The sequence below is a fragment of the Musa acuminata genome, chromosome BXJ3-7, assembly GCF_036884655.1.
Source record: "Musa acuminata AAA Group cultivar baxijiao chromosome BXJ3-7, Cavendish_Baxijiao_AAA, whole genome shotgun sequence".
NCBI lineage: Eukaryota > Viridiplantae > Streptophyta > Magnoliopsida > Zingiberales > Musaceae > Musa > Musa acuminata.
In genome coordinates, this window is record NC_088355.1 from 40,894,590 (window position 1) to 40,910,392 (window position 15,803).

At 45.4% G+C, this 15,803-nt stretch overlaps 1 protein-coding gene across 2 annotated transcripts; it reads left to right on the top strand.

The window, feature by feature from the left end:
• Window positions 1–388: 388 nt before the first annotated feature.
• Window positions 389–8,137, top strand: LOC135642366 (putative leucine-rich repeat receptor-like protein kinase At2g19210). 2 transcript variants are annotated; one of them, XM_065158470.1, is made up of 13 exons: window positions 389–490; window positions 766–1,327; window positions 1,884–2,362; window positions 3,454–3,589; window positions 3,691–3,762; window positions 4,258–4,329; window positions 4,409–4,489; window positions 4,810–4,982; window positions 5,119–5,378; window positions 5,755–5,881; window positions 6,705–6,773; window positions 6,858–7,044; window positions 7,574–8,137. In XM_065158470.1, the coding sequence occupies exons 1-13, from the start codon at window positions 415–417 to the stop codon at window positions 7,998–8,000; spliced, it is 2,721 nt and encodes a 906-aa protein (XP_065014542.1). In that variant the 5' UTR covers window positions 389–414; the 3' UTR covers window positions 8,001–8,137. The 2 variants fall into 2 exon arrangements, with proteins under 2 accessions (XP_065014542.1, XP_065014543.1); XM_065158471.1 differs by having other exon boundaries at window positions 5,125–5,378.
• Window positions 8,138–15,803: the final 7,666 nt, after the last annotated feature.

Sequence of the window (15,803 nt, forward strand, 5' to 3'; positions counted from 1 at the left end):
GTGTCAGAAGGTAGCTACGACGAAGTCATTCTACTACTCGGTTATGATTTCAGACTCCCATGCATTGGACGCTACCATAAAACCATTGACTTTGACATCTGTGTCCTGTTACGCATGCGAATGGCCAGATCAGCAACCCCATTTCTTGCTACTTTACTCTGTAACAGCTGCAGCTCTTAAGCATCCAATGCTTCAATCGTTTCAGGTGGAACCCGCACGCTTTATGTACACGTGTATCATGCTTAGTGTCTCGGCTCTGCCGAAGCGTGTCCGCAGGAAGCCAGCAATCCAAAGAGCTGGTGAGGAAGGGCTTGGCCAAAGTCCACGATCAGGTCATCTACCAAACTCTTCTACAAAAGCAGGAGATGGCCGGCAATCTGATTTCGCGCATTGGGTGGTGTTGGCTCGTGGAGTATGGCCTTTTGGTTCTTCCTTCTTCTGCCGATCGCGTCTCTGAGCACAGTTCACGCACAGCTGCCTACTACTGACGGTGATCCAGCTTCTCCTGAATCTTACTCTGATATCGATGTTGTTTCTTCCTATTTATTCACAATAGTTCTCTAGCAAATGATGGCATATACGTTTCCAGATGATTCTATCATGCATTTAGGCAGTAGCTGATCCTTGATTCATGTCAGTTTTGATGCCTCCCTCAAATGTCATATGATTCACGACACTTCCTTGAAAACGATTTCGGCAATCTCTTGGCAAATGTTCACTAACGATCACAGTGGTCAATCTTCATTCTATCATCATCTTTTGCAGGATACGTAAGTATCGACTGTGGCATCAGCAGCAACACAAATTACACCGACGAAACCACCAACATACCATACGTATCAGACGACGGGTTCATCGACACAGGGACGGACCACACCATCGCCTCCAACTACGTAGACTCCTCGCTCGAGAAACAACTACAGAATCTTCGAAGCTTTCCAAATGGATCTCGGAATTGCTACGCACTGACGGTGACGCCGGAGCAGAAGTACTTGGTGAGAGCCTCCTTCATGTACGGGAACTACGACGGCCTGAACGGAGCGAGCCCCAGCAATCCCCTCCTCTTCGACCTTCACCTTGGCGTCAACCTTTGGACGACCGTCAACATCACCAAGGCATCCGATGTTCATCGGGCAGAGGTCATTTTTGTTGCTTCTGCTGATTCCGCATCGGTCTGCTTGGTAAAGACTGGCTCTGCAACTCCCTTCATATCTGCACTGGAGCTACGGCCGCTCAAGAACACCATCTATTCTTACGCCAATGCTACGCAAAATCTGGTCCTGTTCTTGCGAATTAACCTGGCACCGACCACGAATCACTTGTTGAGGTGAGCTGAAGCATCACAGCTGCTGATCACCAAAATATTTCTGTTTTCTTTCAAATTACTCGTAGAATTTGATTTGATTTGATTATATTTTAAAAATATTTTTTTTTCTATATTACAGTATTTTTTTTTATATTATAAAAAAAATACTATAACTTTGTAAAAATATTATAAGACCGAATTATAGGAAAATGAAAGAGAAAGAAAAGGGGAAGAGTATGTCTTTGGGTATTTATGATATTAGGTAAAAAAAATAAAAAGAGGAGTTTTTTTATAATATATTTGTTCTCACAAATTTTGATATAACAAATTTATTTTTATTTAAATATTAAAATATTTCCACTAAAATTCATCCAAAAACTCAAGTTATCATGATTAAGTATTAATAATATTAACTAGTTTAAGTTAAAATATGTTATTATATATTAGAATCATAATGAGTTCATCATAGTTATTGATGGTATTTGGAGTTCCATCCATCATATATATAATAGGATAATTTATTTTAAATAAAAAAGCTAACCGTACGATATACTTGTGATGCGGTGATGATCAACAGATATCCGTTCGACCGCTACGATCGCATCTGGCTGCCCTTCGTTTCTACGGTCGGTTGGTCCTCCATATCGACCACCCTCACTGTAAATAACTACGTCAATGATCTATTCGAGGCTCCGTCGGCTGTGATGCAAACGGCGGCAGTGCCCGTTAACGCCAGCATGTTGAAATTCTACTGGGACTTTGTGGATTCGGGCGCCCCCGTTAACGAGTTCTACGCCAACCTCCACTTCTCGGAGCTTCTCCCGAACACCTCGAGGGCGTTCGACGTTTACATTAATGGCGAGAAGTGGTACGCTAACTTCACCCCGACCTACCTCATGTCCGATGCCATATACAGCACCACCCCCCTGACTCCCAGTCTGCGGTATAATTGGGCTCTCAACTCCTCGGGCCTGTCCACGCTTCCTCCAATCCTCAACGCGCTCGAAGTCTACGCGCCGATGTTTTTCAAGAACACGCCGACCGAGTCTGACGACGGTACGTTAGGATATTTCTTATTTCCTTTTTCTTGAGCTGCACATCATGATAATTATCATTTCCATGACACTATATATTGTCAGCACAAGTAGAGGGCAAATTCGCCAATAGAATTTCTTCGAACAAATGCTCGAGCAGGGTCGAAATATGATGTTGATTTACAAGTGGTAAACTGATCTTAAAATTTAATATTCCCTTTTCTGGTGTCGGTTTCAAGCTCCCGTGTCTAGTTAATCATCAGAGAATTCTCATCTTCTTGGTTCAAAACCTGTTTGATCTAAATTTGACTTTCTTGTATAGGCTTCTGATTACTGACATCAACTGACCAGTTCATGAACCTTAAATTTGTCAGCCACTCACAGGTTGACTTTTCTAATGCTTATTAGTCGGGCTATCGCATTTTAGGCCTTTGGACCATATTTAATCTAACAGGAGAGCCATTAATCTTAGATTGTAAGAAAATTATGAATAATGGGAATTGCTCATAAAATGCCTTCGTACCATATTATAACATTACCTTTTTTGTCATACTCGCTGCAAGTTTAATTTTTGAGGATTCATGAGTGTTCTGAGATGATCTTACTAAAGCAGGACAGGGTTAACAAAACGGATGTCAGGTAGAGATGTAGATGATGAAAGAATACTTGATCCTACCATTCTATAAGATCATGTGTTTGGTTTGCAATCATCGTTAGTAATAGATCATGTGGTTTAGTGAATAATCTTTTACAGAATCCTGTGTTTGAAATGGATGCATTGCAGAATACATGGTATAATATGTTTGTTTAGAGGCTATGATTATAATATGAAAAACAGAGTCTACTTAAAAGTACACCCTGAAGAAAAAAAATTGTTACATACCGAAAACATTATGAGATATGCATGCTTTGAGATATTCGATACCTTGATGTTCATAATCACGTGAAAGTTTATTTTATGTTTTCTTTTGATCCCTGTTTTTATTATTTTGTATCTTTTGCCTTGCACTAAATCTGCTATTCAAATTACACTTTAGTAATTATTTTATTGAACAAATGATATGTCACTACACTTAGTGATTTTGGCTTGGTTTCTAATAATTTTGGAATCAGTTGATGCCATTATCAATGTCAGGGAACAATATCAACTGAAGAGAAACTGGATGGGTGATCCATGTTCCCCAAAAGAATATGCTTGGGATGGCTTGAAGTGCAGCTATGATCTCAATCCACCAAGGATCACAGATGTGTGAGTATCCAGCATAAAGATGAAGAGAATTGCAATGATGTGAAAATCAGGTTTTTAAGAAAATTCTTAAGCACTGTCTAAAAGACCAAAATGTTTTGCAGAAACCTCTCGGCAAGTGCATTGACTGGCCCTATTTCCTCTTCTTTTGCCAAGCTCACAGCAATCAAGTACCTGTAAGTGCTGGTAGCTTTGTTTATTCTTGATCTGCTCTCTCATTTGGTTCTGGCATAAGAAAATTGGACTAGGAATTTTTGAACCACTTAGAAATTCTATGTTAAGAAGTTAATTCACATTTTAATTTGGCTAAAATCTCATCGAAGTGTTTGATTAAAGAGGTGATTCCAGAATAATCTGTGTAAATGACATATTTGACCAAAGATACTACATAGGAATGCTATAAATTTGGCACTTATGTGAATCTTTACTATAATCAACTTTTACTTTGGAGGAAAAAATTAGTTGTTGCATGACTGTCCATTTGTCATGACTTGTATTAAGTTGGCTAGTCTAAATCATGTGCCATATTAATTTGGCTAGTGTAATGGATCATCGATACTATGCGATGCATTATTTTCTCTTGGTCTCTATTTGAGGTGGAAATCAGTGATCACATACGTATGCGACTTTCCAAATCAGTAATGACTAATGTATGTGACTTTCCATGTCAGTGACTTGTCATATAACAACCTAACAGGATCCTTGCCAGATGTTCTGGGAAATTTGGCTTCGCTTCAAGTCCTGTAAGAATTGCTACTCTTTATCGTCAGATTTGCAATGAAAAGGAATATTGACCCGCTAACTTTTGGTTTCCTTCTACAGGAATTTGGCAGGCAACAATCTTTCTGGGCCAATTCCTGCTTCTCTACTAAAAAGATCACAGCAAGGGTTGCTGATACTTAGGTCTGTTTCTTTTGTTATCCTACTTATGAAGTTATAGAGGCATCTGTCATAGAGTTCTTTTTTTTCGGAGCAAAAAATGAGGTTTAATATAGAGTTTAAGGGTGGTGATGGTAATAACTGAATTTTTGTTCTTTTTGCTTTGGGTTTCACCTTGTTCTCTTTTTCCAATGCCACTGCACCTAAAACATGTCCCTCGGTCTAAACTGCAATCTCTAGTAATAATGCAACAGTTTATTTCATTTAAACTTTAACTTTTTTGAAGAAGAAACATAGACTGATTGCTAACCAATACTAATATCAAGTTAATAATTCTACTGTAGAACTGAAGGCAATCAAAATTTATGCGCCAGTGGAAATTCATGTGAGATAAAGACGGACACAGAATCAAAAAAGAAGAAGATTGCAACACCTATTATCGTGATTATTTGTCTAGTTCCTGCGGTGCTATTTCTTGTGGCTATATTTATCTTCTGTCGAATGAGAAAATCAAAAGGTAAGTGCTTGCTGCAGCAAATTATAACTGTCCATTCATGTCTTTGATGCATACTAACTCAGATATTTGCAAGCATTAGCTACTTAATCACACCCATACGACCTACAATTTATAATTATCATGTTTTATTTGAAAGGGTCAGCAAATATCTTGGTGCAGCCAGAGAAGGAAAGATTGTCCAACTTAGTAAAGGGTCATCAAGATAATCTTTTGCAACTTGATAATCGACAGTTTACGTACACGGAGGTGTTGAGAATAACCAACAACTTTGGAAGAACTCTTGGCAAGGGTGGATTTGGTACTGTGTACCATGGATATTTGGAAGATGGTACTCAAGTCGCAGTCAAGACACGCTCTCAATCATCTTCGCAGGGAACCAAAGAGTTTCTAGCTGAGGTAACTATTTCAACCCTAACAGATTATAGATCTTAAATTTACAAGATGTCTTTCAGTTAACCGTAATATGTTTTTGAAGGGATTAGTTAGTTTAATTTGTAACTGGAGTTTGGTCTGCAAACTCAAACATGCATTAGAATGTTAGTTAACTAGTGCACTTCTCCGATGGAAATATACTCTTCAATACAGGTGATGCTTTGTTTTGTAGCAGGCAGTGAATCTTGGTGCTTTCTTGATAATTTATTCGTCATATTGTGTGATTTTCTAGAGCCCATTAATGCAAGGCAGGTTTTCAACATTGAGCATATTGCTTTTCCATTATTGAGGGTCAGCTTCTTTTAAGATCTGCATTTGACAATTCTGGTTTTGTTTGCAGGTGCAGCACCTGATAAGGATTCATCACAAAAGTCTAGTTTCTTTGGTTGGCTACTGCATGGATGGAGATCATCTGGCTCTTGTCTACGAGTACATGTCTCAAGGAACACTGCTGGATTATATTAGAGGTTATGAATCGTGCATCTCATTGTTGAATTTGCATTCTGAAATTGGAATTTCGCACATTAGATTCCTGATGTTTCTATAAAGAATAGGATTTCTGTTTGGTTCATTTTCATAGCAGCTTTTGAGTGAAACATAAGCAAATTATAAGCTAGCATATCAACCTTATGCATCTTGCAGTTTGAAAAAAGGTAAATTGGCCATTTATTTCATTTTTTAGATCCATTTTTCTTTGAGGAAAAGTAAGATCATTTGATTTTACTATACTAGCCTGTGGTTATAGAAGGTTTCATCAACATGATGGCATGGACCGTGGGAAATTGTGACATTTTAATTATTTTCTCGTTTCAGTTTTCTTTGGTTACAGTTATAGAAGATCATCTGTAGAATTCTTATATGACAAATTGACACAAAATTTGTTCTTTGGCAGAAAGAGATGTTGCCTCCTCATACTTTGTAAGTCATAATAAAGCAACTTAAAAACTTATATCTTAAACTAAAAGGAAAATTCACATAAAGTGAAAGTTCTACTCAAGAAGAAATCCTGATGGTGATTATATGACATCCTATCCACTTTAGAACCTGATGAAACTAAGTAAAAGACCTTGCTAAGCTAGTGCACCCTTGCTGCTTTCCACAATCAAATGCAGCAATTTTCACATTTGACGCACAGCAATTTCTTATGCCTTGATTACTAGAAAGGCATCACTATTGTCTTGAGCATCAAACTGACAACTGTAACAGGAATTAAGCACTCTGTATTACATAATTTTCAGTAAACTTCCAGTGAACTGATGAAAGCGTTATTGTAATCGTCTTCTTCGTCAGGTAAACCTCGCAATGCCAGTGCTTTTAGTTGGGGAAAACGTCTCCAGATCGCAATTGAAGCTGCACAAGGTTTGGTAGCAAATTAGAAACGCACAATATTAAGCTGTTTGTGTATCTCTTCATTTTACATTAGCAGTTTTCCATGACGTGCAGGTCTAGAATATTTGCACAAGGGATGCAAACCACCACTAATACATAGGGATGTGAAGACTGCAAATATCCTTTTGAGTGAACAGCTAGAGGCAAAGATTGCAGATTTTGGACTGTCCAAGGCTATCCAAAATGATGTTACTAATGTGCCCACGGCAGTGGTTGGCACACCCGGATACCTTGATCCAGAGTACGTAACAAACTGTTTCATTATTCTTTTTATTTTGGCCCATATAGATATATATGTCACTAAAATTTATCACTAAGAACAGGAAGAATGTTTCTCATCCACACGGCTGAACTTATGTGATTATGAGTCCAAATTAGATTTTTGACTTCTGAGAGCATGCTATTTTGTGAAGAGGAATTAATAAGAGATTTAACTTAACTTTATACCGCATCTTGCTATGGAAAAAATAAGATAAAGTAACCTCAGTCAGCTGGCCTGATGCTTCTTAAAGCTAGACTTAAGGTGATGTGCTCTAAATAGAGGCAGTATACTTGTGTTACATAGAGCACAGATTGGTGTACCTCAGTCGACTTACCATACTGTCATGAATAAACTGCATTAAATTATCTTTCAATTATTGTTATCCCCGGTGCATAATCCTATTTGTTTTCTTAGTAAGAAGTATTTTTCTTCCGAAAAGACTCGGTGTAACATATATAGTGAACCATGACAGTGAGGCTAATTCTGATGTGCTTTGGTGCTTGTTCAGTTATTACATCTCCGGCCAACTCAGTGAGAAGAGTGACGTGTACGGATTTGGGGTGATCCTGTTGGAGCTCATCACAGCTGAGCCGCCAATTCTTATAGGCAGACAGAATGCTCATATAGTTCAACGGGTGCGCGAAAGGCTTGCCAACGGGAATATCGAGGATGTCATCGATTCCAAGCTGCAGGGGGAGTACGACGTGAATTCGGTGTGGAAGGTTGCTGATATAGCATTTAGGTGCACGGCACAAGCCTCCCACCAGAGACCCACCATGACGGAAGTTGTAGCGGAGCTGAAGGAGAGCTTGGCACTGGAATGTCCTCGTGATACCATGGGCAATAGTAACATCTACCCAGAAACCAACGAGGTGAGCCAGAATAGCGCTATGGAAATAGAACGATTTGTGGAGTTCTCTCCATCAGCAAGATAGAACCATGGGCTGTGTGGGATGATGGATACTTCTACGTTCAATTGAGTTCTAATTTTGTCTTAGAGACTGAAATGTACTATAATGTTGTGCTTTGATGAGTGTACGGTAAACACTAAGCTAAATAAGTTCTGGGTGAATCTTGGATGTGCGTGGTTCGAATTGTGCAGCGAAACCATCCGGTTCGATTTTAGTTTTTGATTTTGGAAAACCGGAACGTTGGTTCCGAAACCATGTCGAAGGCTACTGTGCCCTGTCGATACGCTGTGTTTTGTGTACAGCGCAGGTTGATCCTTGTGGATAATACTCTGTCCAAATCCAACTCCCCCCAAAAAAACCCAAGTCAAAGGACTCCCGGGTCCGCGACAAAGATTTGCGTCCCACGCCGCCTCTCGGTCGGCTCGCCCGCAGTCGTCGCCCCGCGGCCATCTGCTCTTCTACGCCGCCCCGTAAGCGTTCTGCCTTCATCTTCTTCCTCCTCTCTCTCTCTCTCTCTCTCTCTCCCTTCGGCTTCGCCCGCCTTTACTTCTCAAACATAAGAATACAATTCATAATCCTTCAGCTAGCCTGTAGGATTTGACATTCTCCTGGAGAGGCATTGGCTCATGCGTGGCATGCATGACTGACATTGACACAAATGGCTTTGTAAGAATCTGCAGGGCATGTTTCGTGCATTGTCCTACAACGACAGCCATCAGACCAGCGGATAACGGTAAGAGATATACTAAACGTCCGTTGACCTCCACCAAGTCAGAAGGTCATTTCGTAGAGGTCTCTTTCTTCTTCACTAGCTACGATGTAACGATGCACGAATCTTAATGTCCGTCACGCTTCTTGAGAAGAAACCACGGGCCAGATTATGTCAACACATCTGACTTTGTCGAGAACACCGTCATCTTACGATCTCAAATTCTCGCCTATATTTCTTGCTAATTGAACACGTCTTGCATACGCTCGGTGGACTTTCTTATTCACAGAAGAAATCTGGCATGACAAGTAATCTAATACATGTAGCTGGAAGCAGATGTTATTAATCATGCATCCACTCGACGCTCCCCATCGTCTAGACCGGGGGCGGTGTTATCTATTACGCGCGTCGCCCATCGAAGCCCGAACCCCCAGTCCTCCGAGCAGTTGACAAAAAAGAATCGCCCTTCCATCCTTTATTACTGGAAGGAGCCCTGCTCACTCGGAAACCCACCCGGGCGGATAGATAGTAACCCCCCGACCTCTTGGAAAGCCGAAAACAAGAAAGGAAGAGGGATCGGGTCGGGGTGATGTTAGCGTAGTGGCACTCCCCCAGGAATGCCACCAGATTGCGCCAAGATTTGGGCGCCATCTGGGACGAGGAGATACGCCACCATGAGATACACGAAGTTATGATGGGGTGCAAGGGGAGGCGTAACCCTGCCTCAAAGGCATCAAGGGTAAGGGCGAAACCCCTGGGAATCGAGTCATACGCCCGTTGGCCGGGCTCAGGAGCATGGAGGGCAAACTCCTCCGGGATGCCGTAGAGGTCCCGGAGGCGACTGAGCGACGACTCGCTCACGGTGGAGTCGAGGTCATGTGGCCACATCAGGGCCTCAAGGGCCCGGGCCGCCTGTTCGTCGGAAGACGAGTCGGGGTTCGACACAACCGTCGTTTGCTCGCCTTTAGCCAAGGAAGAGGACAAAGAGGAAGGGGAAGAAGGCACCATCCTTACCGACCTTTTGAAAAAGAAGAAGAGCGATCGACGCAAACGAAATGATGAAGTACGAAACGATAAAATAGAAACAAGTGAGGAGACATTCGACGGGCTAGCCGCACACTATTTATAGACAAAATCCCGCCAAAAACACCAACTCTTTCCCTTCCCAGACACGTCGCATCAGGATGACGCAAACGTCATTCCGTCATAAATGCAACTTGACAGAATGACCAACGGGCACGTTACACGTGGCAAACAACGGGCTTGAGTCGCCGGTCTTCTCGAAAACTGGCGATTCGCGAAAAGGTTTGTCCCCTGGACTTCCGAACAAACCAAAGATTACCTGACCACCCGTACCTCCTGCAGCACGGCATAAACAAATCCAATCGAAGTAGCTCCTCGGCAGCAGCCGCCTGTGTCGTGCTCTTCGGCCTCAAGTCGCCCGAAACCACATCTGCGTGGCTCGCTCGCCCGAGTTCAGCTCCTCGGCAGCAACCGCCTGTATCGTGCTCTTCGGCCTATGTCGCCCGAAACCACATCTGCGTGGCTCGCTCGCCCGAGCTCAGCTCCTCGGCAGTAACCGCCTGTATCGTGCTCTTCGGCCTCAAGTCGCCCGAAACCACATCTGCATGGCTCGCTCGCCCGAGCTCAGCTCCTCGGTAGCAATCGCCTGTATCGTGCTCTTCAGCCTCGCATCGCTCGAAATCTCACGTGAGCGGCCTGCTCACCTGAGTTCGGCTCCTCGACCCACCCGCCTGAGTCGTGCTCCTCGGCTACGCGTTAACTGAGGCCATGCCTACGCAGCCTGCTTGCCTGAGGGGGCCACCACCCCTACGGCCGAGCCCGAACCGACCTACGAGTCGTTCTTCGAGGTTCCTCGGCCACTTACTACCCATCACCGTAACGACACGCCCAACCTCCCTCGATAGCTAAACGCCACGATCTATGCGCCTAGGGTGGTGAACCGGCTTTCGACCGACGGAGAAAGTTCTTTATACCCCCCTATTTCGGCAACTGACGCATAACTTCCTTTGGGGGGGGGGGGTATGATGAGGGTGATAATTACGATAAGACTTGCGTGACGCCCGACACCCATGTCGAACTGACAGCGCGTACCTGACACGGGTCGTAACGCCAACCGAGGCCCATTAATGACCATTCAGGCTCGATCCTGCACGTCACGCCAACAGCGATGTCAGACGTCATCAGAAAGTACGATCCTACCCCCTGCGAGCAGGCACATCAGGTAACACCGAACTCCCCTATAGAGATCCTTGCATTCTAAACGGGAAAGGGGGGACTTCGACGATCAACGTCTAACTTAACCATCAGAGGGGTCGGGTCGAGCATCCCGACCCGACCTGCGTGCAGGGACGAAGGCGAAGCACCCCTCTCCGGGCGCGTCGGCAAGGAGCCCTTTCCCGAAGGAAACGACGACCCGTCATCCGGACCCGAACCAAGCCGCGTCGGCCCCGAGGCCACGGCTAGGAAGTTGTTTACACCAACAAGAAGGAACAGCCACTAGCTCCGAGGGGGGGTTTCAGGTCCGTCGTTGAAAGGGACTCTCATCGGCATATCGACGTCCTGGTCCTCCGACAGGTCGGAGAATGGGTTTGCCTCCAGTTCGTGGCCCGGGTACCTTGCTCGAAAGCGAGCATGGGCCACGTGATACATGAACTCGTATGTCACCCGCCCCGACCTCACCAGGTCGTGCTCAAACCCGACCAATGACTTTTACTCAGTGACCGGCTCTTGTATCTTCTTAGGTAACGCCAGCCGCTCCTCCTTCAGGATCTCCTCAGCGGCCTAGGCCGAAGATCTGGCGGTCTTGATGACATGAGAGAGGGTCAACAACTTGTTATCCAGCGTCCGGACGCGCAACTGACTTTCCTCTAGCTCGGCCTTTAGGCGGGTCACCTCTTCCTCCAGGCCCGAGGGGCCACGGCAACGACTTCCGGATCGCCCCGGGCCCTCAACTCCTGATTCTCCCGCTGAAGGGAGGCATTTACGCTTGCCTGGTGCTCGATCACCCGGCCGACGTCGAGTACCTGATCGATCAGCGCCATAGCGTAGTGTTGGCCCTACATAAAGGTCGGCATCAGGACTCAAGCAAGAAGGGGTCGGATGAAGGAGGAGAGCCATTGCTCACCCAGACGAACGACTTGGCCGCCCGATTTGCCAACACTTTCGAAGGAGAGCAGTAGAGCTCCTTTGCCATGGCCGGATGAAGTGCCCCTTGGAGGAACTCTCGGGCGGTGGAGTCGTCGCCCCAGATGCGACTGTCGGCTTGGAGAGACGTCCATTGAGGGTTGTATGGGGTTCCCGACTCCTCGGCTGGTAGGTCGGCCATAGCCATGGCCTCAAACTCTTCGCCATCGACCCGAGGGGGCGCGCGACACAGATGCCACATCGACGTTAGGCACGGAGGCCCCCTCTTGGGGGGGGTCACCGCCGGACGACCTAGTGGCCACCTTCGCGTTTCCCGCGCCCCCTGCTTGGGGAGTAGCCTCAGGTGATCCCGGGGCGGCACTCTTGCCCGCGGCTGAACCCGCAGGTGTCTTTCGAGCCAGCGTCTTTGTTCTCTTCCGAGGGCGGCCCACCTCCGGCGACCCCATCGCCCCCTTCGGCGTGTCTTTCTGAGGGGCACCCTCGGCTCGAGAACCACCGCCACCTCAGGATGTGGGCATAGCGGCCCCGCTGCCAAACGACTCCTTCACTCGCTGAAGATTCACCATTTCTGTAAAAAGAAACCCGATAGGTCAGATGCCTCGGGATGATCGTATGACCCACAACACGTTAATAACCATACCCTGGGTGGCAGGGCTCAGTCCTATTTCGACCAGCCATTCCTCGGTCATCGCCCAGACTACCCGAGAGGAAGATAGGATGCTTCTCAACCAATTCATGTCCGTCGTTTCTCCAACAGAAAGTAGCGGAGGGGTGTTGTCGACAGTTTGGGAGATCCATCCGGTACTCAAGCCTCACCCCCGACTACAACTGATAAAAAAGAAGTGGCTCTTCCAACCTTTGTTGTTGGAAGGAGCGTCGCTGATCTTAAACCCACTACAGGCAGTCAGGTAATACCCCCCTTGACCCTTGCACAAGCGGAAGCAAGCCAAGAAGAGGGTCCTGGCCGGCGTAATCCCGGCCCCCCTACACTCCCCGAGAAACGCCACCAAATAACGCCAAGAGTTCGACGCCATCTGGGACGGTGATATGCCCTACTTATGGAGGCACTCCTCGATAACGAGATGCAAAGGAAACCGCAGCCCCGCCTCAAGGTCCCCCATGGTCAACCAGAACCCATCGGGAAACCGATCATACGGCCACTGGCTGGGTCGGGGAGCATGGACATCATAGCACTTCGGGATACGGAAACGATCTCGGAGTACCTTCAGAAGACCCTTGGTCACCACCGAGTCTATGTCATGCCATGATTTAAGGCTGGAAAGCACAGAGGAACCCCCTGCGGCCTCCGAGCGTGCACCGCCGGAGGACACGCTGACGACTTCGACCCATAGGCCCCCAGAGGAAGAAGTCGAAGAAGAAGACAAGAGTGAAGATGAAGAAGGAGAAGACGAAGGGAAGGAAGGAGACATCCCGATCTCAAGGCTGGGAGGACAGAGCCGAGTGTGGGATGAAGGACCAAGCAAAAGTAACGACGACTGCTTCAGGGGAAGCTTATAAAGGGTAGGCTGCCCCGCTGCCAGGGGCGATGGTTACGCTCTCTGAGGAAAGCAACGGATGCCACATTTAAGACCCTGTGACCCCTCGGATACACTAGATTTGCCGCCCTCAAGACTCCCACCAAAAGCGCCTCGTCACTTGAGATCTCCCGCCAAAAATCATCCGAAGTGAGAGGCTCCCCGCTGGGCCCTGCATCTCATCAGGCCCGGCCACCACATGGCACCACGGCTTGCGCTGGCACCAAACCGGGGCCCAGGATTAATCCACGGGCCCGCCGGCCCAGCTCTTGCCCGAGTCGCTCCAGATCGGTTCCCGACTTGCAACTCGTCGGCCCAGCTCTTGCCCGAGTCGCTCCAGATCAATTCTCGATTTGCGACTTGCCGGCCCTACTCTTGCCCGAGTCGCTCCAGATCGGTTCCCGACTTGCAACTCACCAACGTCAATCCCGAGCACGGGGGCCGTCGCCCGGCCCGCGAGGTCGACCCTATGCTCGAACCATACCTCGTCGGCTGCAAACCCCGGTTCGTGCCCGACCGAATATTCGACTTACGATGTGTCACCCCCGCCTCATCCGGACCAACCGCCCCTTTGGCAGCCCCTGTCCACTTCAAGGAACGAGACGCAGACCCTCCATACCGCCCCTCTACGAGCCAATCCAGCTCCCACTCACGAGCAACCAAAATGATCACACCACTCCAACCTAGGCACGCCATGTCGGGGGGAGAGAAGTGATATGCCATATTTCGCCCCCGACACGTCACAACCGATGCCACACGCCACGTCAGAGTCCTTGCTCCCAAGACACTATTCGACACGTCAGGTCCCGGTAATCCCGGGACGGCAACGCACAGCACGCTGAGCCAGAACCCGTATTGACGTCGTGCCGTACCCACCATGCCAACCCGCGTACAATTCGACCCTATCACAATGGTATAAAGACCTTGATCCCGGTCTCGAGAGGGAAAAAGAAAGAAAAGAGGAAAAGAGGATCGATCATCCCACTGACTTGCTCGTCGAAGGGGTCAAAGTTGGGAATCACCCGACGAAGACCATTTTTGCAGCAAAGCGGTCACCCACGACGTTGATCCAAAACTCGTCACAAGGGCTCGGGCATCCTCGGCAGCCAGCTCAATTGACAGGGGACTCCCGACATTGATCCGTAGACTAGGCCGTGCTGACTCACCAGCAACTACGCATTTGTTCACTAACACATGTATCATAAGATCCTCTGGCCAAGGATAGAATTTACCCTCTACTGCCTTCCAAATTTTAGGTCTACTCTTGGGTGCCTTTCAACTCGACCTTGCATGGAAGCCCAAGGACAACATGACTGTTTGCAGGACTCGAATAAGAGTCGGAGGCATGTGGCTGTCTTAGATATCCAACTCATCTCCACGTGTAACCCATATCTCCTGGCTTGACCAGTCTCCTCCATCCTCGGTGATCTTTAACCCTCCGAGGAGAGGGTGTCGGCCGATCATTGCAGCTCCAACACATATAACCAGTGATGGTATCCTCAATGGACATGTGGATCCCAACAATGCACGTGGAAGGGCAAGAAATATGTGCGTCTAGAATAAGTGTATTACAAGGAAAAGGATTGTTATTGGAGTAATTATGAAGGAAAAAATACTATGAAAATTAGGATTTGGATCTCATATTTGAGTAAGATATGATGAATGTTTTGGGTGCTCATGGTGTCTTTAGTATGTCTTGAAAGCATGTTATATCAGGTTAAAAGAAAATAAATATTTTTTTTATTTATAGGAGAAGTGTGTAAGAAAATTTATGCATAAGTGAGCATAATTTAAAAATCTTATAATTAATTTCACATAATAAAAATTTTAATCTTCTTGATAAATATATGTGAAAAATGTCGAGATATATTAATCTTTATGTGAAGTATATTATTTGATCATTCAACTTTGAGTTTTTTTTGTTTGGAGTTATTCACTCCCTCCACAACAAAATATATTGAATATTTATACTCATTATATTATTTTTAAAAATTATAATGAGATTTAGGTAGGAGGTCTTTTAAGATTTGAATTGAGATAACGTCAATTATAACTCAAATGAGTATTAGTTGATTTTTATATTTGTGTTATCTAATGTTAAAAAGTAGGTGAGTTGGCTTTTCCATCGTGGGCTAATTATATATTATTTTTTATAATTAGTTACATTTAATATCTTAGTTTTTATATTTTGAAAAGTTATATCGAGATCTCTAAACTTACGAAAGTAAAATATTTAATCCTTTTTTCTCTTAATTTTTAATTCTATAAAATTATCTTTTTAATCCTATATAAGAATTTTAATGTTTTACTTTAATAAGTATAGGAATCCTAATATAATTTTTGAAGACGAAACGAAATAATAAAAATATTTAATTACATAAGATAATATGTAATTGATCTTGATATTAATTATTA